This window comes from Seriola lalandi, unplaced genomic scaffold (genome assembly GCF_002814215.2).
Source record: "Seriola lalandi dorsalis isolate HSWRI2012SDOR001 ecotype SW California unplaced genomic scaffold, Sedor1 jcf7180002052274, whole genome shotgun sequence".
In the NCBI taxonomy this organism is placed as follows: Eukaryota; Metazoa; Chordata; class Actinopteri; order Carangiformes; family Carangidae; genus Seriola; species Seriola lalandi.
Window position 1 is genome coordinate 2,902,342 of NW_019522827.1, and position 26,571 is coordinate 2,928,912.

At 40.3% G+C, this 26,571-nt stretch overlaps 1 protein-coding gene across 1 annotated transcript in view; it reads left to right on the top strand.

Annotated features, from left to right (window-relative positions):
- The window catches only part of cspg4 (chondroitin sulfate proteoglycan 4), a 68,523-nt gene extending 46,083 nt beyond the window's left edge, over nt 1–22,440 (top strand). The window contains exons 6-11 of the mRNA XM_023400273.2: nt 2,562–2,738; nt 11,697–11,895; nt 12,567–12,698; nt 14,095–14,255; nt 16,948–17,131; nt 18,419–22,440. Of these exons, the coding sequence (XP_023256041.1) occupies nt 2,562–2,738; nt 11,697–11,895; nt 12,567–12,698; nt 14,095–14,255; nt 16,948–17,131; nt 18,419–20,232 (2,667 nt within the window). The 3' untranslated portion in view covers nt 20,233–22,440. The remainder of the gene's footprint in view (nt 1–2,561; nt 2,739–11,696; nt 11,896–12,566; nt 12,699–14,094; nt 14,256–16,947; nt 17,132–18,418) is intronic.
- The last annotated feature ends 4,131 nt before the right edge of the window (nt 22,441–26,571 follow it).

A 26,571-nucleotide genomic window follows, 5' to 3' on the forward strand; every position in this document is an offset into this window, starting at 1 on the left:
AAAAAAAAAAAAAAACCTAATTATCCATATTTTATCCCATCTTAGTAACCCTGGAGAGTATAACATCTTCCTCTCACGAGAAGATCATGGTGGTTACCACAGCAAGGCGTCACCAGGGAACTTTCCCCAGTTACTCACTCAGTGCTGTTTTGGATTTGTTGTGTTGTACCAGATGAGGGGAGGGAGAATCTGGGAGCTGCTGCAGCACAGTTATCTGGTCTCCCTCCTTGTGGTTCAGAGGCCCCAGCTTTAGGAAAATATTAAAAATGCATGAGTAGTTACCGGTGGAAAAACCTCATGCATTCTGAATGGACCGCATAGTTTAGTGGAGCACACATGTCTGGACACATATCTTATAGCTCCTACATCTAGCCCTGGTCCGCCTGTACTCCCCTCTACTTTGCTGAACCATTGTGGAAAAACTGACGGTGTCTTTGGACCGCCTTAAGCCAAAATAAACTGGCCCACTATATTCCTATAATAATGTGTGAGTGCACACAAACCTCCCGCACTTTGCTAGTGCCAGACTCACTCACACTGTCCTTCAAAGATCCCAATGTGCAAGTCAGATGGGCCTAGTAACATAGCAGCAAACGTGAACATGCAAATGTTCATCTGCCAGTATGGAAAAAAAATTTTTTAATCCAGCTTCTTGGAGACGTTTTTATGCATGCACTTTTTTCTGTTTTCCTTTATTGTTACACTCAGAGCATGAAACATAATCAGTTCTCCCAAATGAGTACCACATTGAAGAATAAATGTCCAAGCTTCAGTTGGTGTAGCATTTAAACCAGACTTTAATTGTTCCAAAAATAAAGTCGGATGTGTGTGCATTTTTTTCCCCGTAAGTTAAATGCTGTTTTCAGGTCCACTGGGCAAGTCCCCCCAGCCCCTGGGAATGGACAGTGGACCTACTGGTGTGTGCAGTAATTTTGTGATAAAGTCATCATTTGGGGTGGTTCACTGAGGTTATGTAAGCGAACAGTAACATGGGGGGTGTGCAGTCAGAAAAAACTGAGAGTGACTCATGCAGAAGAGCTATATGAACGCCAACCACAAGAATGTTAAGTAACTCTATGTGCTGTGTGGCCCAGATGTGTCACATATGCATAGAATCTGTGTCAGACAATGTATGGTATTTTGCCAGCCACAGTGCTGACTATGATTCACTTGGCTTTGAACAATAAAGTCATGTACACATTCAGTAACATATGCTGTGTTGAGTGGGATCCAACTTGAAGGAATACAGGAAACCTGAAACACTTAGCTCTAATACACCTTCACTTTAATCAGGTTCAGTTCTCCATCAGGTCTCCATTAGTTCCTCCATCTGTGGAAACCTATTAAAGTCCACGCAGGTGCCTTTATTTTTCACAAAGTACAAAATGTTTTTGGAAACAAAGTGAGCAAACCTCTGTGGTTTATTTATGAAATATTATATCAAACATAAATGAAAGCAAAATAAATCAAAATAAATTGTATCACACACATCAGTCTTTCTCTGAGTAGATTTGAAGGCCAAATGTCCGACAACCACCCACTGTTTATTGTCCCAGCGAGCAGACTGACTCTCCCCGACCTTCCCCGATCAGTAATGATGATGGGGGTTGTTACTCCAGAGGGATGCCAGTCATATGGGATCCATTTGGCACTTCCTGCTCTGTGAAGTAGGTCCTCTCATCCCAGCAGCTCACTGGCTTTTGTCTACACAAAGTTCCAACTGTCCTCTTTTGCAGAGAAGCATCCTGAATCTCTGTAAATTTGTCAAAAAGTATCAGAGGAAAATGTTTGATAGACAGATTATGTGATCCAGACAGACTACTGGACTGAGCAACAAGAACATGGGATGCTGGATGCTGGGATTCCTCTTCTTTATGCAGAAAGTCATCAGAGTTGGCTTGTCCTGGCCTCAGGTGCTGTTTTTCATCTACTTGACACTGGATGACTGATTCCTTTGTGCATCTGGTTTCCCTCAAGGATTCGTCCCACAAGGGAGATCCTCCTTGCTCCTGTGCTGCTGCCAGACTTTAGGACCTGATTATAGCCTTTGTCTCAGAACTTTGAAAGGATATATGATTAGCTTACAAACTAAACAAAAGATACAGTGTGGACTTTAGACAGATATAGTTTTGTTAGGTCAGTGGATGTTTTTACTTGCACAATTTCTAAAATAAGCACCTTTTAAAGGAATAGTTTGACATTTTGGGAAATACACCTCCCATAACGCAACCAACAGGATCCAACATGACACTCCCTGTCTACAAGCGTCAGACTCCTGTTTATAACATAGACTTTCTGCTATTTCTGAATCAAGTTAAGAAATTAAGCTCCAGAAGGAAACTATGTCATGAATAGTTTCTCCCATTTGTCACAGTAGTTTGTCTAAGAAACCCAGATATGATGACTTCCTTGTTTCCCAAAAGCAGAGGGCTCATTGGATATAAGTGTTAGGAGACCTCCATCTTTTAGGCCTCTTAGCCTTTCCCTACTTTATGATGCTTCATACCATTCAGGTCTGATTCAGAACTGAGTGACAACTGGATCCTTCTTGTCTTCTCCAGGTGAAAGCTGGACACGTCTACTACATGCATGACAGCACAGAGAACACCGAGGACAGTTTTACGCTCGCTGCCACGGCTTATGAGATTGAGCGCCGGAGCCTCCCTGTCACCATCTCGGTGACTGTCATCCCAGTCAACGACGAGCCGCCAAAACTGACACGTAACACGGGCCTGGAGGTAATGTTTCGCTCTCTGAAAGAGTATTAGCTGTTACTTTGAGCTCTCCTCCAACATGCTCAACGGCTGGATATGTAGCTGAAGGAAAATCTTTTATACCTATAGAATGTAAACTTTGAGTTCGTTTTTTCAGCTGATGAGAATTGAGGCTGACCACGGCCATCGTTCTGTGTGAAGGAAGAAGAGCTTACTTTTCTTTGCAGTCTGTCAAAACACTGGAATGAATATTTTATGCAAAAAAAGATGAGGCTGTGGAGAAAATAACTTCCCTACAGGTACATTCTACTTTCAGTAAATAGGTTTTCTTCTCGTTACTATTGTGGACATATTTGCACTGTGTCCTGCTGGAAAAGAGAACTAGTCCGACTTGTGCGTATGTGATTGAGAGGAGTAGGCATTTCCACCTGCTCCAGACTTTGCATGATTGATCTGATGCCCAAGCGGCACAAAATATGAAAGGACGGCAGATTAATGGCTTTGTGATGGCTGATGAGAGTCTGACATGTTGAAAGGTCACTTTATGAAAGAACTACCTTTTAAGTGCTTTATGGATTTGATTTAGTTTGATTTTTCACAGTAAGTCCCATGAGATGTGAAGATGCAAAAAGACCCTCTGTGATGCTCTCGATTATTATAGATTCGTGGTTCAACACCAAAATGATGATCATGATATCAGCTTGAATTTATCAAGAATCGTAGTTTTAAGAATTAAGGAATGCTGAACTCCGAATGAACTCTGATTTACCGATATCTCGCATCCATACTGTATAGTTTCGTCTGCACTTACAGCCCACTGTCATGAATCCTGTATGAGGTGAGAATTAAATGGACTCCATGCTGCAAGTACAATAAACACAGAGGATTCTTACTCAGACATTGAGGGAGACTGACCTCACAGATAATGACACATGCTGCATCAGTAAAGAAGAGGCTCCCACAGCATATTTGCTTCTATAAAGAGCCATAAAATATAAGTGAATTAGCATATTCTCAGCTTGACTGCTCCAAAATGTGGAAAGTGAATCATGTAAGTCACAGAACTATAAGAGGGCAGTGATTCACCACTGTACGCGCTCCATGCAGTGACAAGCAGAACCTCAGGTAAACAGTGTCTGTATGCATTTTAATGCAGTCCCAAATGTGCTGATATGTCAGTTTGCACTACAACAGGGAAATAGGAAACACATTGTCACAGTAAGTCTTCCTCTCTCTGTATCTTCAAAATCTATATTGAGACAATGTATACAAAATTGTATATTACAAAATCAGGTTTGAGTTTTGACTTTGAAATATCAAATATGTCTAATTCAGTCTCTCAGACATTTTAATGGATTTATCTTTGTCTTTTTAATGCAATAGAACTGTGTATCACTTATTATATTCTTTATCAATAATGGGATTCTATGAAAAGATTGTAATCGATAGGTGTGAATTACTGCCCAGCCTTGAGGAAAACAGTGTGAATTAATCATGTAAGACTTTATTTTAAGTCATTAAAAGTATTAATAACATATTTATATTTATTGCAGAAAAAACAATACACACAACATACACTTAAATACAGTATATGCATGTTATTGCTAAGACTATACAGCTATCAACAAGAAGCAATACTCAAAATGTGCCTATATTTACAAAATCAAAGTTTGCAATCAGTGTTTTATTACATATTTTTGATTTGCAGTCGGCCTGCACCTACATGTGAAGTACATGTACTATGATCCTCCTGATGATGGACTGTGTACCATTACTTTCATTATAGATAGATCACACTTATACTGTATTTCTTAGCTAACTAATTACACTCTGTCACAAAATATGTTCATCACAATAATTACTTTGTTGCAAAAAGAATGGTGGATATTCAATAGCATCTTTGTTTAAAGGTCCCATATTTTACTCTTTTCAGAAGAGAGGCTCCGAGTCTCTTTTATGATTGACTGACTGTTTTCTGAATAATCAAATAAAAATATAGCAGATTTCAAGACTGGATGATGGGTCCAGGTGGGTGGGGCTTGGGCCTTGGCTGAGGGGGGTGACTGCTTTGTTGTGACATCACAAAGTTACAGATGTCCTAACAGCTGGTTTTAAGGCTCAGTTTCTGAATACAGGCTGTGTGCATTTTTCTGTGGACTGAGCACTTTGACAGTTTCACCATATTAATATAGAACCTAGACCTGCTTTACAATCAAACAACACATGGACATCTACCTTTACACAATGTGGGACCTTTAAGTAAATATACAGGAGGTTCACGGCGTGTTTGCAACACGCTGTCAAACTGATTCACGTCCGTCATAAGAAGAAAAGTTTTGCGGAATCAGTGACGTAGGTTCTACTGTAACAGTAAGCAGGCAGTTGGAAAAAGCCAGCAGTAATCAGCTCACAGAACTGGAAACCAACTGTGTCATTCAGCCCTCCCTGCTCTGCCTGCGGCTCCACGTCTCCGTGGCAACCCGTATTTTTGGAAAACCAAGATGGTCGACAAGACCGCGGCTTTCTGGCAGAGTGAGGGCGGCATCCAATCCCTGTGCCTCCTCTGCAGGGGCTGCAGAATGTAACAATCATATGTGGATGTCTAACCCACACAGAGCCTGGGCTGGCCCAGCGGCACTTGGATTGATTTAAAGCAGGAAGTGCGTGTGTGTGTGTGCGCGCGCGCGTGTGTGTGTGTGTGTGTGTGTGTGTGTGTGTGTGTGTGTGTGTGTGTGTGTGTGTGTGTGTGTGTGGTGACCTCTGCAGCAGATGATCAGACATGATGACTAACATGGCCGTGATCAGCCTCTGCTCAAGCTCACCATTGATCCCATTTGGCTCAGTCTATAGGATACAGCTGGTCTCCATTTTGGGTTTACACTTTCTCTCTGTCTGCTTCAACTTGACTGTTTCTGAATAGTTGTCCCATTGGATCTATCTATCTATCTATCTATCTACTCTCTTTTGCACTGTTGCAGGATTATATCATTTTTGCTTTGCCAACCTAATCCCCCTTGCTATTTGTGCATTTGACCAGTGACTGATAGATGGAATACAGTAAATTTGTTTTATCCCTCATCAAAACACAAAGCAGGAGACGGTATGTGAGGTTAATCTTTCATTGCTGCAGATGAAAAGCTGAAATCAAAATGGTACACCATCACTGTCTTCTTTCCTCCTTGGCTACCACAGCTGCTATTATCTTTTTTTGTTGTTTTTGTTGTTGTTTTCCTGCATTCTGTCCAGCTCCACCTCCCACTCCCCCAACACAGAATTAGGAACATCACAGTGTACTCTGTACTTAGACCGGCCAAGATTTCGGATGCCCGGACAGATTGGGATACAGCTTCAGACGTCTGGCGCCCCTCAGAGTCTCAAACGTTTAAGAGAGGGTGGTATCCTGTTGAGTCATCAGCAAACTAAGTCATTTGCCTATGGCAGCTCCTTCATTTCTGCCTCCAAATGAAATATCAGCCATTGTGTCCGATCAAATTGAATTCACAGCCCATCCTCTTAGGTGCTAAACGCATTGATTGTTATATAAACCATCCATCTGCAAGGCCATTTTCAGATTACCTGCCCCAGACTGTCTGGTGCTTTGATGGGGCGCAGAGTGGGATGATGTGGCCATCTAGTGTTCACGATTGTGGACTGCACTGTGAAGGAAAAAAAAAAAACTCTACTGCAACTATTGTTGACAACACTGTGAACCTATTGATGTGACCTCATTTTAAATATTGACACCCTTATTTATTATTCAAGCATACCGGTTTAGAGTGTAAACTCTGTTTTCTGTTGGGGAACTATTTTATATTTCTTCCAGTGATGGTCTGTACACAAATGTACTTCAGCTCAATAGTTAATCAGTGCTGCATACATGGTGATCATTATCATACTCATCATATAATCACTTATATGAAGTGTGCGAAAGTGCCGTCTCACATCAGCTGCTCAGTGTAATTTATGGGTGTAGGGTTAAAAAAAAAAAAAAGCACAATTGATTAGGAAACTAGTGGCAACATCATGGAAAACAATGGCACCAAGCTGCAAAAGTAAGAGCAGCCAAATGCCTTTTACTGTCAAACATGTCCCACAGGTGATCAAACCTCCTGTCGCCCCCCATGTGGGTGTTAAGCCCGTTATTAGCAGTATTTTTTTATTTGTTAACCTTCAACTTGTATCTAAGATCATGCATAAGGTAATTCAAATAAAAATAATAAGGCATAATTCTAGGCAAATATGTGTTGTGGTTAACGCTCATCATTGGGACAGACTGTTCCTTTATATCAAGGAAGGGGAGGAGAGTCTCTCCAGAGTTCTTTCTAAAATCTGCTATTTTTTTCTCACATTTCATACCGAATTAAGAGTTGGAGTTTCTCATACAGGTACATTCTCAGAACCGGGTGGTGCTTTGGGCTCCTCCGGTTAACGCTGACCTGGCAAATACTGCTTTCTGAGTTTGTGCTCCATATATCTGAAACTCAACAACAGAATTGAGCATAAATCTTGCGACCTCCAGTGGTTTAACATCTCACCTTGCTGCAGTGACGTACAGGTCTACCCCAGGACCACATTATCCCACTGTTGGAAGATGTTACAAAGCTACACCTCTGACCACACCCGACCACACGCATTAGGGAGGGTCCGAGTAGTCAAAGGTAAAACAGGCTTGAAACCTTAAACTGGAGATGCTGGCAAAAAAAAGAAAAAAGAAAAGAAGTTACTCTTGAAAGCATTGTTGTGTTTGGGCTCTTCAGGGATCTGCTAGAGAACCTGAATAATTCTGGCGTTTCATTGCAATACCTTTCTAATGTCGCCATAAACAAATGAAACCATGCTTGAGATGAGCAGAAGCTTTTGTCCTTAGGCTGCTGTATTATTTGTGCGAAACATTTCTCAAAATTAACACCATATTTCCTGCTGCTTCATGCCTGGAGCTTGTTCCGCATTCCTTGAAAATAAATCTTTGACAGCCCCAGCTCTGTTACTAGTGGTGGGAGAATGGCAGTTGGTTATTGTAACACTTGTTTTTGCCTGCAACAGTGCTCCTAAATACTGAGAAATTGTCCAGGTGGGTGGCGCTGTTTTGAGCTGAGTCATCTCTGCATACTGTACCATGTCCAGAGCTACCAGAAGGACTCTAAGCCTCTCATGTCTGACTCTATAAGAGGAAGGATAAAACAGAGGGGGGGGAATGCATTGAGCAGCTGTCTCTTCCCTGGGTGCTGTGCCTTAAGGCAAACAGATTCACTTCCACCCTCCCTAACAGAGTCCAGATTTGACTCAAAATGTTTGGGTTCAGTCTCCGCTCCCCCACCAGGGGTGCACCCCCAGACAACCTATCAGCTTCAGCCCTCTGCAGGCCTGAAATGTAAACTGCCCCATGGAGGCAAAGCTTCTTTAAGGCCTGATATCACAGGTTCTCTGCAGGCTTCAACAACAGAGTGGATAAAATGCTTCCCTGTTTGTTGCTGTAGGCTGATATGGTGCAGTTCTACTTGAATTGCACTTCAGGTGCTTTAGAGATTATAGCTGGGGTCCCCTGCAGATCCAAGCAGTAGGCCTCACTCCTCTCCAAGCTAATGGTGCAGGGCTTATATATAGCAACCCGTTTACTTCCAAACATCAGAACTTCTGCTCTCCACACCCTGGCACCCAGGGCTGCCCACTGAGCATTTTAATGATTATATTCAGTGCAAAACCAGGCTAAATATAAATTTGAATATAGTCATTTGAATGCTGATGAAACAACAGTTAGACATCCAGGTTTGACTTAGATGTCTAGACATATTCTGACCTGTAAATCATCAAATCAGCGCTTGTGTTTGAACAATCATGCACCCGATTTACCATCACAAAGTCGTAGACAATCTTCTCAGTTATTTATAATTATGTATTACCACTTATCGTGCTAGATGTTCTCTGATTGCTTTAATTGGTATATATATTACATATTATTTCTTTCTTACTTAGCATTCATTCAAAGGTGAGAGACAAAAATTCTCACAGTTATCAGCTTAACACAGGTACACAACGACAGCACTGTCAGGCAGTTTACTTTTTAATGGCATCTGCTGTTGTTACACAATACTGGTGAAATAAATATAGCAGCAGAACTTGTGCTGAACAATCCTGTTGATTTCCCTTCAGCTCAAACCCCCCTTTTTTTGAACATGTCACCAGTTTTAAAAGTTATAATTTGAGAGGAAGCAAAAAAAGCACAAAGTGTGTCATGATGAATTACAGCTTTGAACTTCTGATGCAGCGCGTCATGGTGGTAGAGCTTTGATGCAGTGTCAGACTGAATGGGATTTTAGGAACTGTGGACTGTAAGGCAACTAAATTATACACTTTACAACATATTTGTTATATTAACCATTCTAGATGGGTCTGAAGTACCAGAAATGACAGTGAAAGAGGCAGCAGTTTTTTTGTTTTTTTTGATTTCACAATAAACTCCAAGAGAGAGAGAGAGAGTTGAACTCGCCTGGCAAGGGGAGAACAGGGATAAATGGAGCATATGTTATTTAGATACACTAGTGGCATTACTCTAGGGGGGTTTGTCGGTCAGTCAGCACACGACTCTGGTCAACTCTCCCTTAACTTTTCCACTAGCACAACCATGAGATTTGTGATTTTGAGTAGATATCTCAACAAATATTTGCTGGATTGTCATGAGAGTGTGCACACATTCATGTCCTCCTCATTGTAACAGCTTAGATGATCCCAATCTTTCATCTAAGACATCATCAGGAGAATAACATCTGCAAATCTACTGATATTCACATCACCCTCAGCTTTGCCTTTAGGGCTAATTAATGGATTAATTTAGCATGCTAACACGCTAAACTGCAGTTGACATGCAAAATGTAACACCTGCAGGTAAACATGCATGTCAGCATTTTCACTGTGACCATGTTAGCACCATAGACTGTATATAATGATTGACATAACCTCCACAACGTCACCCATAGGTTTGTGAAGAACGGTTTTGAAGCTCAGAGTGAGCTGCTCCACCGTTGCCATCGTGGCAGTGCCTGACTCTGCCTATCTCTAAGCTAATCAGGAAATGAGCAAAGATGAGGGGTGTGTGTGGAGCACAGACTTCAGTGCATGCCGGTTTGTGGCGAGCATACACTCACCCACCTGTCCCTCAAAGAGGCCATGCTCTCAATTATGTATAACTTTAAGCCTTGATAAAATTTAAACAGGTGAGTTATATAAAAAAATTCATCCCCTGTACAGTTGTCATGAAGGAAAAAATTATAATAGAGACCAATACTGATTTTTGTACCAGGCTGTAAACATGTTTATTTCTGCTGTACATTTTAACACGGGAATCTATGGGGATTTAGTTGGTTTTGAAGCCTGCCTCAAGTGGCCGTTCCAGGAACTGCAGTTTTTGGCACTTCTGTGTTGGCTTCATTTTTCAGCCCCAGATGTTGCCGCTCAGTGATTAGCCTAGCATTTAGCCCAAAGCACCACTGTGTAAAAATACAGCCTCACAGAGCTGCTAGAATGGGTGCAGGCTGTTAGTCTTCTTTCAAATAATGTTTTTTAATTGAATAATATATATATATAATAATAATTGCCTTGGCACTATATTTGTCTCAACTAAATTGTGTTTCAACTAAAGAGTCTAGATCTGTGTTTGGATTACATACAGTATTAACATAAATACTAAATTGAGTATTTAGGCTATTCCAGTAAATTAAAAAGAAAATCCACCCTAAAGCATTAAAGCACTTTTGAAAACAGCTGTTGTTAATGTTGCATGACTCTCTTGTATTATTTGGAGGAGCGTTTTCAAAATTCCCATGGAAGACTGGGCACATGTAGATAGTGTGACATCACATGGTGCAGCTATGATAACAGCAGAAATAGCAGGCACAATTACTGCAAATCAAATATTAACAATAAACATCAGAGTTTTAAAGAAACAGCTCAAATCTTTCACCAGCCTAATCTGTATAGAGATCTGTCCCCACGGACAGTATCCTCAGGAGGTCAGACTGCAACACCACTCCTAGACAGCATGAGTTTTAAGTTTTGACTTGCTATTTCTCAACTCTGGAAAACTTCTTCAATGTTATCTCTCTCTCTTTACTTGCACATACGAATGAATATCATTAGAAAATAACTCTTGACATTTGTGTTAGAATTGAATGATAGGTGCTTGTACGTGCCATGTAGCATAAATTCATTTCAAAATCTAACTGACTCCTGAGTGAGTGAGTAACACCTGAGACTGAAGTCTCTTCCCTTCTTCCTGCCTGAGGCTTCTTGCTCTTCATCCTGAATCTTGAGAAAGGAAGAACGAGAGAGAGAGGGAGAGCGAGATAGGTATCAGAGGGCGAATGGCTTTCGAGATCGATATGTACCTCTTACTGTAGGGTACCCTCGGCTCACTCTCCCAACTGATTCCAGCTATTTAAGAATGTCTTTCTGTGGGGATGTGGCCCATTTCTTTCAATTAATGCTTCTTTCAGCCAGCCGGCCATTAGAAGTCCATTAAAGCCCCTCCACCCGGGGAGAGTCATTCAGCCTGCACTGCTGTGCTTCATCTTCTGATAACAGGAGCGTCTAGACTGCCACAGAGAAATAATTAACCTTTTAAATTGTTACTTTGGAGGTGGCTGCTTGTAGGATGGGTTTGGCCTTGTTTTTGTGCTTAATTTTTTTTCTAAGTTTCTTTAGTTCCTCATGGTTGGTTTCTTTTTCTTACCATTTATCTATCTATCTATCTCTCTATCTAGTACTTCTAGAAAATCAGCTATACATTAATGTGCATTATATTGTCTTTATACACGCTTTGTGTTCTCTAATAATCTTCAGATAAACTCCAGATCCTGGTCTTGAATTACATTCCTCCGAACATAACTCAGACTGGGTGATCTGACGTGTCTTTTCATCTCTGTTTCTCATCCTCTCTCTCTCTCTCTCTCTCTCTATCCCTCCTCCGCTGTCTTTGATATTTCACAGGTTCTCGCTGGAGAGGAAGCTGATATCACCTCCAGCATGCTGAAGACCGATGATGCTGATACCCCTGCAGAGGAACTGGTGTACCACGTTGAGGTGCCAACCAATGGGATGGTGGCGTTGAAAGAGGCGCCTGAGGAGGGCATCCTGAATTTCACACAGGCTCACATAAATAAAGGGGAGGTCATCTTTATCCACGAGGGTGAGAGCAACAGAAACCCCTGGTCACTCATACAATGTTTATCTCTACATATACATACATATAATATAAATAAATATAGATTACATGAATACAGTATATGACCTTTATTGACTTCTGTCCTTGAATTACAACAACACATCTGTAAATTATCAGCTTCTCCACAAGTGTCTGACTCTGTCTAAGCAGAAATCTTAATACCTGGCAAAGGAATCAATAAGTCACTGGTATTGATCAACAACCCTATTACGTAAACCCCTACAGATAAGCTGTGGTCCAGTTGTGTATATTAGTGTACTTGCAATTTGTTACAAACAAAACTTTATATTTCCTTAAGGTCACAAAAGTTTAGGATTTTTTTTTAATTACATTTTTCCATAGCAATAGTAATAATAATAATAACAATAATTATTATTATTTTTATTATTTAAAGTATAAGATGAAAGAAAGACAAAAAAGTCAGAAACAAATAATTATAATCATATAATATGTAATTTATATTACATAATATGTACATTGATCTGTTGTTGCATTTTGTAGTTTGTATTTTGGAAATTGTATTTTGATGCCTTGGCAACATTGTTTGTCTAAAACTTTCATGCTAATAAAGCATCTTGGAATTGAATTGAATGAACTAATTGAATGAACAGTAACAAACTCATCTGTTCCTCTAGGTGAGGAGTCTGGTGGTTTCAGTTTCACTGTGACAGACGGAGAGCACACGTCTCCTCTCTACCAATTTGTCATCACAGCCAGGCCTCTCACCATCACCATGGTAACGCAGGAGGAGCTCATGGTGTTCCCAGGTAAGATGCCAAAATATCCTTTAAGGCAGTGAGGACAGCAGTGATGGAGGGATAAGGATAACCGCAGTGACGAGTGACTTGTTCAACCTTGTCATTACAGCAGCATAATAACAGGCCTTTTTTTAACCATTGCATTTTTTCTGTTTTGTATTTATCTCCAACATACAAAACATGGTCAGTCACAGAAAGTTTGACCAAAACCTCACTGAAGTTATTACTTTACAACAAATAGAGTTTGTGTTGAAGGATCGTTCTCAGGTTTCGTTTTCAGCCCATGAATGGCCACCACATCTGACCTTTTGACCACTGGCTAACAAATGTTTGCAGTAGATTTTTCCAAGACACAACAACTGTCTTTTTGCTGTGAAAACAAAATTTACCTCACTCCTTAAGTTACATACAGCAGGAAATATACCAAGTAAAAATATTTAGGTCACAAAAGAAGATCATAACCAACAATGCAAGAAACACAAAATAAAACACTTTGGTAACAGGAAATGAACAATGATATCGTGTCTTCCCTATAAAGTAGCGTTTTCACATTTAAAGTAATGGTCTGGGGTGTTTGTTTTGATCTTATTAAAAATTTACATGGAGTAATATAGATTCTCATGAACCACTGATAAAAAACCTTTGCTAAACAACAGCCTCAGTGGCTACAAATGATGATTGCAAGATAATGCCGCACTGAATTCTTCCTTTCTGATTCTTTTGAACCAGTTGCTTCAAGGTCATTATTATCATTAGTTTTATCTGAAACATGCTAAATGTCAGTGTAACCGGAGCACAGACACGGAGAAAAGTCATTCAAATTACTAATTAATGTCAGTTACACAGTACCAACGCTAACGTTAGCCGCTACTTGCTACTGATCGTACCAGAACAAGTAGTAGAGTATAAGTTCCAATTACCCTAATGTCAAGGAGTCTTTAAAAGCTTGATTTTAAATGCTCCCATGCACTAAACATGCACTTCTATGTCAAGTTTAAAATACTTTGGAAATGAAACATCACCGTATTTGTAGTGGTTAAAAAAGAACATCACAACTGGTCCAGATGAAAGTTTTGAGAAGTGAGACTTCTTAATGAGCACGAGTGTCAGTGCAGACAATAACCTCAGTTCTTTCCATAATAGACATTCATTTTATAGCTGACACAGGGGATGAGTTGTCACTTTTTTTTAAAGCTTGGATAAAATCTCTCCACATAAGGACCCTCTACTGCACGCTAGTGTGCATGAGTTACTGTAACCACTAAAGTTTGAAGCATTTCTAAACTCTGCTTAATTTCACAAGCTCGGCTAAGCTGCCAAGAAGCCATTTTCCACAGAATCATCTCAGCTCTCAGAGGAGCGTGTGTGTGACTGTGTGCGTGTGTGTGTGTGTGTGTCTTCACAGGAACAAGGCAGCCCATCACAAGTGCCAATCTGGGGGCTGTAACCAATGAGGATGGAAATGAGATAAGCTACTCACTTATCCGCCCACCTCGTTTGGGAAGACTGATCCTGGCCAATGACAGGAACCAGTATGAGGAAATTACCCGCTTCTCACAAACACAGGTAATTACTTTTTATGTGTGTGTGTGTGATGCTTGAGGTGTGTTTCTGAGATTTATTTCTTCTAGGACACATTAAACTAATTTCCTTCCTCCCTTCACACAATTAATGTTGTCCATTAACTTTTACCAATAATATAAGTGACAGTAAAAAGTAAATATTAAAACAGTGAAACAATAAAATACATTGAAATGAAAAATATGTGGATAAAAATTTGCCACGAAAACTAAAAGAAAAAGCATCTTTGATGTCTTTCTTCTTTAATAAGCAGTGAAGAGGGCACTGAAAGTTCAACTATTATTCATTTTCTTTTTGTCAAATAGATCCTCTCTTTCCACTTCCAGGTTTAACATTCCTATTAATAGCAGGTTTCACAGTCATAGCCGCTAAAGGCATTTCAGTCGTCTGCCACATACGCCATCAGACAGATATATAAGAAGACATAATACCACTTGAATGCATAAAAATGCAGCTAATCCTGCTTTCAGCACAAGCCGGTGCTGCAGAACCAACCACTCTCCCAGAAGTGGAAGTTAAGTAATTAGAGAGTTTCAAGTTGCAGCTCCTGACACGTCTGAATACTGTGGTGTTTTTTCATGTTTTTCTATTTGTTGATTTTTGTTTACACCAGAGAAGTTGGTGCAGTAAACTTCATAGTCAAACTCACTTAGTGTAGACTAAAACAGCTGTAAATTAGTGTGACACACTGTAAGGAATGTCCTCATCAGAAAAACAACACTGTTTGGTTACATTTTCCTAAATATGCTTCACTTCGCAGTCCTAAACCAAAATGTTTTTGTTTGTTGAATTTAAATAAATTGTAACCTTAGTAGAATTTTTTTTTTTACTTTTGAAGACAAACAATGTTTGTAGTTTTGTAGGTGCGAGGACTAGTCGTGACTTTAAAGTAGACTGAGCTGGTAATGGTTTATTATAATTACAATAATTACAAAAATGGTCAAAAATAAAATGTAAATTTTGATAGACAGCAATTTTTTTAATATTCCAATATTAATAATTAACAAACTATCAGTTAGACATTATATTGACCATTTCCTGCATCTCTTCACACGGTGTAAGTCTAACCCTCAGCTTACCCAAACACAACCCCGACATCTGACTTACTTTTACTACGCATCAATAACTCCAGCTCACCTGAGACTCCTGGCTGACCTGCTTTATCACCTGATTATTGGCACCTCCCCTGTCCAAATAAAGTTTTATTGTTTTGAATGTGCACTCTAACTGCAGTGTGTTCAGTGCACGAGTGCTGTGTTTCAGTGACAAACTCACACCATGTGAGGCCTGAACATGTTCCTCTTCTTTACCAGCAGGGGGCGTCATTGAATGTGACATTGTGCCACTGTGACGTTTAAGTTCACCATGACATGAGCATTAGGTTCTTAGTTTACAGGCTTTTAAAGTTAGTGTTTTTACTCTTGACAGGTTTAATTGCATGTCAGGACTGAGTGACTGCAGTGTTGCATTTGCCTTTATTATTGTCAAATAAATGACAATCTCACCATAGTATGTAATGGACGAGGTTGGAGAAGTTTCAAATATACACAGAGGGTCACAGGCAAAGAATAACACCACAAAAGAAGAGGTTTCTGTGATTTTATTCACAAGAGTTTTCAGCTGTGCAGCTGGAAAAGTGAGTGTACTAAAATGTCATTGTTTTAATGGTTGACACCTACATGTTTCAGCAAAACTCCTCATCAGGGTGTGGCTCTTGATCCCAAAGAGTTCCATTGTTCATTGATTGTGATTGTGCTTTTTTGCTTTTACTGTTATAGTCTGTGAAGCAAAGAAGCACTATTATTTTTCTGTTTACTCAAATTACATAAGCAAATAGCCAGATTCCAATAGAAAAAATATGCATATCAAAACATTACTGATATATCATATTTACTAGTAGTAGCAGTGTGCATGTACTGTGCAGGCCCAGTGTTTGTCTGCTGTGGTGGCAGTGTGCTCTCACTCTCATCTTTATCCGATTCAAGACTATCTGCTCATTTCCATTCCTGACATCTGACCGTGCTTGGACGAGCATGAGAACAAATTCTTTCCGTGCAAACTGCACCGTTTAGAGTGTGACAGAAAATCTAACAGTAGGTTGAGCTGAAAACAAGATTTGATGAGTTATTCAGCAGTGTGCGTTTGTGTGTGCATGCATGAATATGCTTTCGTGTGTGTGCGTGAGAGAGCGAGAGAGAGAGAGGGAGCGAGAGAGAAGAGTTGAGTTTAGGACAGAGTGACCTCAGAGAGCGAACACAGGCCGTCACATTCCAGTTCTCCAGCCCGTATCCCAGTTCAGCTGAGCCAAACCACTGCTGCTACCATTAGTGCTCCTTTTTACTGAGGCTGCGAACGTCAGAGGGAAAGAGAGCAATAAAATATTTTTACAAACTTAAATGTCAGTCCTCATCTATAAAATTACTCAAGTCAAAATGAGTTGTCAACAAGTAACTGCAGATAGAGTCACTATAAAAACTAAGCTTATATTGACATACAGTAAGATTTTAATAAACGGGATGTGTTTTAACAAGATACTCACATAAAGTTTTCTATGAGCCTTTTTAACATCAATACTCAGTTGAAACTCATGGGAGAATATAATAGGTTTGTGATCTGAGTATTGGATTTTATCAGAAACCGCTCATCGTCTTCTGATTGTGTTTCCCCCGACACACAGCTGGAGTCAGGAGCAGTCTTCTATGAGCACCAGATACCTGAGGAGCCTTTTTGGGTGGTGAGAGACTCCATCGAGCTCACTCTGTCATCCCAGCCAGCTCCAGATGTGCGTCACATCCTCCCCATCACCGTCTCATACTATGCTGCTCACAGCAACATCTCCTCACAGCTGTGGAAGAACAAAGGTAAATGACAAAATGAGAGAGGAACACAATGTTCTCATATGAATAAATGACTTGTTTTCTTTGAATACCACTGTAATAAACTAGAATCTAAATAAATGACCACTCCATCACTAATTTATCAGCAAATTGTGATTACTGTATAAACGCTTCCGCAGATGTTGAGATCCACAGATGAGCCACTAATCCTGCTAAGCCCCATTAAAGGGCTTCGCCTTAAATAATAGTGCTAGAGTCACAATGAATTGATATGGTTTTCACCAGGTGCAGCCATGGTTTATTTGAATAGACATACAGGGTAGGCTGGCTGAGCATACATGCTCTTCTCTTGCCACTTCCTTTAAGATTCAGGCGTTAAATAGAGTAACAGACACAAAATGACCAGACGTTCATTGATAAAACTGAAACCACACAATGTTGTTTGTAGGTTGAAAAGAGATCCTCCACCAAAATCTGTCTTTTGAATATGAAACTCTCGTGCAGGCTTTAGAAGGTTGTAAAAAAAGTTAGTTGTTGGCTCTGTCTTGGATAGTGGGCAGCTTATTTTAAATGTTTCATACTCAAAAGTTCCAGTACAGTTTGGGGAAGAAGTGTCACTTTGGAAAGGAATAATTTTATGTCTAAGTGTTTTAACCCTAAAATCGTTTATTAATACATGTATAGTTATGAGTAGAGGGGGGTTCTCTTTATTGAGATTTATTTAATATATAAGTGGGAAACACTGATGGACTGGCCTTTCTTAATTCCACATGTCTACTTACTTTAAATACTTCACTTTATATTTATGTTGGTATGAAAATGGCAGCTCGTTTGGAGTTATTATCTTACCTCACCACGCAGTCACAAATAAATCACTGTTGAATCAAAAAAGAAAAATAATACAAATCATTATGTGGTTTAAAAAAAATAAATCAAGTGTACCTTATGGTCAGAATCACACTGATGTGCATTTCTGATTTATTTGCCATTATGCTGGGAAATTGCCTCAGTTTGTTCTTCATTATTCTTCCTTTTAATTTTTCATATGAGAGAAACTTGTTATCTACTGTAATTCTTCTCTGCTTGAACAGTCCAAAGTCATGAAGAGATTTATCACCCCTGCTTCTGTCGCTGCCAAAACAACAAGCACCCTGCTCCATCTGTCTCTCCTAACATGCCAATAGCCTAAATGTACTGTGCTGCTTAATTAAATAGCGATGGGAGGCAGCCAAAACTGGTTAGAAAATATCTCTGACAACTGAACCTGATGTCATTTAAGATTTTCTATTTGTTTTTATTGTTTCTACTCAGGTCTGGAAATGGTGCAGGGCCAGAGGAAGACCATTGACAATTCGATTCTTGATGCCTCCAACCTTCTGGCGAGCGTACGTGAGGCTAACCAAGATGATGTGGATGTGGTTTTTGAGATTAAGCGTTTCCCTGACCACGGTCGTATAACCCTGGGTGGTCAGGACCTGCCCCGTAATGCCCCATCCTTCATGCAGGAAGATGTAAATCAAGGAAAGGTGGAATATCTCCATGATGACTCAGGGGCCTCTTTTGACAGCTTCTCTTTCAGAGCTCGTCTAAAGTCTGAGGGTCGTGGCGTGTCCTCACCTGCCGATGCCGTGGTCCTGGAAGAGATCTTTAACATCTCAATCAAACGGCGAGGCTCTGACCCCCCCGAACTCGTCACTACAGACATGCTCTTGGAGGTTCTTCAAGGCTCCATGACCATCTTGACCCGGAAGCATCTCAACACCCAAGACGAGGACAGTCCACCAGATGAGGTGCACTTCAAAGTGACCAAAGCCCCGAGGAACGGTCGACTGGTTGACTCGCTCACAATGGACCCCATCTCTGAGTTCACACAAGAGATGGTCAATCGTGGGCAGGTGGGCTTCTACAGTGATGACAGCCTTGCAGATGGCGTTGTGGAGTTCATTGTGTCAGATGGTGAACACCAGACAGAGCCGCACACGCTCCACATCGGCGTCCTAGCTCGCACCTTGTTTCTTGATAAAGCTCCTGAGATCAAGGTGAAACAAGGTGATGATGAGACCCTGGTTACTGAGGAGATGTTGAAGGCCAGTACCGGGGGCCCTGTTGAGGAGGACATCCTTTACAAGATCACAAGTGTTCCTAAGTATGCAGCTGTCATGGTAGACCGGCAGCCAACGTCAGCCTTCACCCAGAAACAGATCAAAGAGGGCCGAGTCAGTGTCCGGTTTGTGAAGTCCACTTCACCTCGAGATAGTGTTGCCTTTGTGGCACGCAGTCGGGCCGCTAATGTCTCCTCAGTCCTCAACATCACAGTACAGCCTCTGGCCAACATCGCTCAGGATCCTCTCTTACCCCAAGGTACTCTGGTCCAACTGGACAGGAAGCTCCTGGATGCATTTCCACTGGCGAACAAGACCAGAACATCCCCCACGTTCACCGTCATCCAACAGCCACGGGGGGCTCGTTTTGTGAGGGCTGGAGGTCCTGGTGCAGGTCAGCCAGTGGCCACGTTCAGCAATAGGGACTTGGATGAGGGCCGTGTTGCCATGGAAATCCTCAATCCCTCTTCTGGATCACAAGGTGATGTCACTCAGGATGAGGCCCGCTTTTTGCTTAAAGCGCATGGGGTGCCTCCTGCTGAATGTGTGCTGTCCTTCCAGACAGGCCCCTACAATGCTTCTGGGGTCTACCCTGTCTCTCTGTTGAGGATTCCTTCAGAAGCCACTCCAGCCAGCCCCAACTGGAGTAACAACTGGCCCCGTGGAGCCGCCCCCACTACAGCACCTCCTGGTTCTAGCTCCAATGGGAAACCACACGTTTCCCGACGCAGCAACTTCTGGTCTATTCTCATCCCCATCCTGGTAATCCTCCTCCTCTTGCTGCTGGCAGCCATCCTGGCCTACTACCTGATCCGCAAAAACAAGACAGGCAAGCATGACGTCCAGACGGCAGCGACCAAACCCAAAAACGGAGAGGTGGCCGGCACAGAAACCTTTCGCAAAACTGACCCAGCCAATAACATCCCTATGTCCAACATGGACTCCAAAGACGCAGACCCGGAGTTGTTGCAGCACTGTCGGACGACGAACCCGGCCTTGAAAAAGAACCAGTACTGGGTCTGAGACCCTTTGAGATACAGTAGGACACAGAGAGAGGTGGATCCTCAAGTGTTTGGAAGCCTCCTCAAATCATTCCTCTCAGTATTAAAGACCTCTTGCCACAGCAGTTTAAATGAAAATATTTTCTTCACGCCATTGGTTATTTGCTTATCTAAACACAACTGTGGACAAATTCTCAGGCAATGTAACACTGAATACTTATTGGCAAAGAAAGAGGCAGTTTCTTATCTTAGGAGGTTCATGCCATGTCTATTTATTTTAGTTTTGTCATTCCTTTTGTCAAAGGGCACAGATAAAGACATAAACATGCCATGTGTTTGCAACAAGTATTTTTTGGGTGTGCTCTGTCATTGTATTCCATAAGATCTCATAGGCCAATATTATTCATTTGAGTGGATAGTGGTAATTTAAAGTCTTGGTAATAGTTTGATTTAAATTTTTGGTTCATTAGAAAAGTTGATAAGCGTGTACATAGTTGATGAGGTAAATAGATTGCTGTATTATCGAGAAGATGACAAACTGCCTCTTAGTGTTTTCTCTTTATTTTTCAATGTTTTAAAGGTACCGTTGTATGTTATTTCTCAGGGCTAAATTCAGTTTCAAGAAACTAATATTTTGGGAAATATACATATTCACTTTCTTGCAATAAGTTAGATGAGAAGATCAATACCACTCCTATATGTGTCTGTTAAATATGAAGCTACAGCCAGGAGTAGTATCAGTCTTCTCTCAACAAGAAAGAAAATAAGCGTATTTCCCAAAATGTCAACCTATTACTTTCATGTCATCACACAATAACATTTCAGTAGTTTAATTTTTTGAGTAGAAAGCAGATGGTTTAATCCTAAAAACAGTTGAAAATCTAAAACTTTGTTGCAACACCTTGCACGGGTTTGATTGAATTTAGCTCAGAGTCGTGTCATCATCTGTCACATATTATTTCTGCATGCTTCCAAAGTGCTCGTAAATATTCACTGGACTGGCACAGCACTGACCACGAAACTACAGAGTTAGTAGACCACAGGCAGTAGGTTATTTTGGTATGATTGCTCTTTCACACATCCGTATTGGCTGACAGGCATGGGTGAGCCCATCTTGAACTGGGATGTTTCCAGTTTCCAAGTCTGTAATTAAGAATTCATAGATACTGGTTGGTGCTGGTGTGGGGATAATGAATCAAGTGCTCCACTCTATAGGTTACGCTGATTTAAAATGAAGAGACTGACAGAGTTGAAGTCTTCAAAGCTACTTTTGATTTTAAGCATTCCATATGTAAGCTGAATATACAGATTTTTTAACTCTTTAGACTTGTTTTGTATATTGAGCATTACTGTAAATGAGACTCTCTTTAGACGTCTTTTTGTCACTCTGACCTGTCGCGGTTAAGTTATCTGATTGTTGAATGTTGAATGACATACTTAAGCTGAAGTAGAAAGTGTACAATGAGAAATTCAGAAAGCGTTTTTGATCCACTAAAGAAGAGAAAGACTCAAACAATTCATTTTTCTGACCGTGTTTTACTATTTGCTGTATATTTCTTTTTTCATACTGTATACCGATGACACCTTATTCTTCGTTAGTCATATACTGAATATACGATTATGTCTTTGCAGTATTCATCGTCTCATTGATTTTCTATTTTTGTAGTGTTTTGAGAGCAGGAGATGTAGGTAGAGATTTTACAGACAGCGCAGAGCTCAGTGTGTATTTTCAGTGACATTATCTCTTACAAATAGCTAAAATAAAACGATAGGTCCCTCATTCAGGACATCACATCCACATCTTGGCAGTAAATATTCTGTCTTTGAGTACGATTTTTGGGCGTCAAAGGTATATGTACATGTAACTACATTTACTTAGATTGATCAACTACAAAGTGTGCGTGAGTGTGAGCTTGTCAGTGTGTGTGTTTGTGCAAGCGCCCATCTCACTCTTCTGTTTCCTGCTTACTGAAGGTTGAGTTCATCACCACCCCTCATTTTTCATTATTTATTATTTCTTTCACTCCCCACACATCAGCTCCTGCTCGTGTTACGTGCTCTGTCAGAGATTAAACTGTTATCTGTAAACTGCAGGTGCCTAATGAAAAATAATGGTAATGCAAAGCAATGTTTAGATTCTGAGAATAGAACATAAATGTCTCTTGAAGCTGCAGTATGTCTCTGAGCTTGTTCTCAGCACTAATGGAAATAAAATGATCATGCAACAAAACCTGTGTTCATCATTCTGTCTGCAACTATTGCTGAAAGTATACATCTACGGGCCTCACGCGTATGGGAACCGGCACAGGGGGCTGCCTGGTACATATTTGTAGATGTTTCTTTTATACTTGTGTGTAGTATGTTTGCTGTTCGTTTGCTTTCATCTCTGTTTCAAACCCACCTCACATCAGGAGTTGAATCACCCAGTCGCCCGGCTTGTTTGATGTGCAAGACCTTTGCAGTTTCCCTACATCTTCAGATGAGCATAATCTCAGGATTTTGTTATGATACTGTTGTTTATATCACATAATCATTATAACATTAAAACACTCTTTTCATTCTGCAACTATTTGTAATTGGCTTTATTTTGGCCAGTTAAGAAATGTTTGAAATGTTAAGATCAATGGGCAGGGAAATCCAGGCTTTTGTGTTGTCACACCCAGATTACTGTAATTCATTATACTTTTAACTTCATCATATTCATCTTCAAATAGTTCAAGATAATGCAGCTCCTCTAAGTGCATTATTCCAGCGTTGGCTTCGCTTCACTCTTAAATTAAATAACAAGTTAAATTATAATAACAAAATATTAAAAAAGATATTTTTTAAATATCATAATAAACTTAAAGATACTATTTTAGTTTCAGCTAAACAACAAGGTGAATTTCTGAATTGTTCTGCCATTGTCATAATTCAGACTGCTGTATTGCCCCTCTGTATTAAGTTATATCTGTTTTAATTCAGTTTTGCTGCTCTTGTATCTGTTTGAGTTATGGTAAATCATGTTGTGAAGCACACTGAAACTGATGTTTAGAATAGTGCTATCAAAAGAAATCTTCACTCACACAATTATAGCCCTAAACAAAAGAGTCCGTTGTATTTGATTTAATGTGTGGTGATTTTGCTTTGGTTGCTGCTGTCAATGTATTGATTAATATTATAGCATCTTTACAGTCTCACTTAATATTTCATTTACTTTCAAAACATGTTTCTTCAAAGAACAACATGTGTTTTCTGGCCAAGGTGTTTTCAGCACAACTGTGTTACCTTTCAGCACAACATGAGATTATACATGCTGCTGAATTCTGTATTAATTAGTTGTGTTGAAATGTAATGCTAATTTAAGTATGTATAATACCAAACCCGATTCAAGAATATAGACATTAAAATATCCAGGTTGTAAATTCATTGGCTTGTTTTAATTTACCAGGCAAAGCATTAAAAACATATTGTTTATAGAGCCTGGAGTGAGTTTGGGAGGAAAGAGAGGAAATTATTATATTATTCAGTAAATGCATTAAAATACAGTTTCCTAGAGAAAGACACAACATTGTCTAATTTATATTGGAAGAAAGCAGTGCGTCTTTCCCAGGGAAACTTCTTTTTGTCAACATTTTGTTATCTGCTGCTATATCTCTTTTTGACTACCAGGTGGCGTTAGGGTGCAAACAGGCCTCAGAAGAAGCCATAGCAGCTCCTGCAGCCATTCGTCAGCATTTCACAAGGCTGTCTCCGTCCGTCATTCTTTCCAGTGCCTGGCCTTTACTTTTCATCGTTTCTCTCAGCTTTTTACATTTTCCTGCTCTCTTGTCTTCTCCCGGTGTCACCGGCCTCAGCCGTCGCTCTGCCTCTGTTCTGGTCTGAGCGCTCATCCTGCAGCTTTCATAAGCTGCCTGGCACAGCTGTTCCTCCACATGTGTCTGCTTATGTCATGGTCTCTGAGCAGTCACTGTGCTGTGGATGTCAAGTCTCAAGCTGAATGTGTTTTGATACGATCACTTTACTGTGGTACTGCTAAAACCCAATGAAAGATAGGGCTAAAAAGAAGATTAAAAAGAATGAAAGGGAGTCTGATATCTTTCATTTAGTTTCAGTCTGACTCATAGCAATGTTTGCCACGGATTCCTACTGGGACAATCTAAGTCGAAACATAAATCTAAACTGAAACTAAGCTAAAGCTGAACTTTTTATTGTCAAAAGTTAACTAAAACTTGCAAAAGTCCTTTAGAAAGTAATTCAAACTAAGCCAAATTTCATCAAATAAAGCAAAAATAAAACAAAGTGAATGTAAAATGAAGCTACCCTAGTGAGTTTTTATGAAGTAGTAATGTAGATTTCACTTCAACATAGAGCAAACAGTATCTACGGGGACACTGTTGTTTTCCTTGACTTCAGCAGAAATAAAAGACATGCATGAGAAATGTGGGAAGTGTGCAGGAGAGTTATTGGCTAATGTGGATGCCGGTTCTGAAGAACAAACATTAATTAAAGTGGTGGAAATAACACTCAGTTTCGTATTAAGAGATGTTATAAACAACTTAGAGGATAAGGACGACATGTTCTGATGATGAAGGAGTGTTTGATGTCTCAACTCCCGTACCGAAACTGTGAACCGTGTGGAAACAGAATATGTGTGTGACGAAGAAATAATTTCCTCCTCCTAATATTGATATATATATTAATTAATAATATCCCACTGTTCACTCCCACGTAAAAGTGCCTGGGTATAGAAGTGGGATGTTGTTTTGGAACCACAGGCTTCTTGGTAGATGCCAGATTCCTGATTTGGAAGCGGCACTCTTCTTTTATGTCTCAGCCTGGTCAGAGACGCTGAGAGCTGCTGATTGGCGGATGTTAGCCAGGATTAGTTTGGAACAAAATGACTCCTCCTTTCTCCCAAAAGACCAAGAGGAATGAAAACACACAAGGCAGGGAGGAGGAACCGCTGACGATAAATGTTTAAACTCTCTGATTATAGACAAAGTGTGACAAGTCACAAGATGTGTCTGCATTACAGTTAGTTACAATACACTTTTTTAAAAAAGAAATTAACTTCTGGGTTCAGTGCAAGGTGTAAGAAAACCTCAAAATCCCACTGACATTTACAGTTACAATAACTAAAAACCCAGAGTTTGAACAGAGTCTCTCTCAACAGTATGCTGTTTCAGTGGCTCGCTTCATGTGTTTAGATAAATATGACAGTTTGATATAATGTTGTTATTTATTCAGTAGTTTGTTTTCAGCAAAACAATTTCAAGTAAATGTATTATAAGGTCTTATAATACATCCATGATCCCTCAGCTGTGACCTCTACATTCACTTCTACAGTCAGTGAGTTGTGCACCACCTTTCGGCTGTTTTTGATTATCCCTGTTGTGACTGCAGAGCTCATTCAGCTCTGTGTTTGAAAACTTGGAGTAGCGCAGTGAGTGGACTGGTTATATTTTACATCAACAATAATCTAGCAGAGAAATTGGTTGTAGAGCAGATTGTGGAGGAGTGATGTCCAGATGCAGTCATATGTTTGACATGAGTCCAACATATGACTTGTTTGTTGTAACTCACTGCACAGAGGAGAGCATCAGCTGTGTTGCCTGGCAATGTAGCATTTTGTCGGTGTTTGTCGACTGCAGCCTCTGTGGAGTTTCTGTTGTTAACACATGGCTGCCTTTTCTGCTGTTAATTCTTTAAGTAGCAGCAGCTATTTGATTTATGTAGCTTAATATTGCTAATATTGAATGGTGGTGGTGTAGATATCACTTGTATGCACAGGCTGCAGAGTGAATTCATTGGTTTCTTTCGGTGTGGTCCTCACCAGGGAACGGTGTTTATGCATTGAAATATCAATGTCTATATCCCAAGTTACTTTACTAGCAAAGCGTCTACGGAGTCAGCAATTCGTCAGGACATTAGTTTGCTTGTTAACCTTCAATATAATTCTGAGCTGGGTTATGTTGACGTTAGCTTTGGCCCTTAGAGACGGGCTCTAAGTCAGCCTCAGTAGAAGAGACATGCCTGTTTGCTTTAGACTTTACTCTGCTACCTTATCTACAGACTCCATCAGCCCTCGACATGCTGTTAGTGGCATAAACAACAGAACAAACCTCCAAACCCAGATGTGTTTCAGTGCATGCTTCCCACCTCCGCCTGACATCTCCCACATCAGTGCAGAAAGTCACGACCTGGGAAAAAAAAAAAAGTCTCCACCTGATTGGTGCATCACTGTTCTCAAATTGAACCGTCCACTGAGTCAACCTCTCTCACACTGATGTGGTTATCCACAAGTTCCTGCTTGTTCTCATTTTGGCAACATGGAGTTGCTGTGCTGCACTTCTCATGGATCACTTGTCAATCAAAGTGT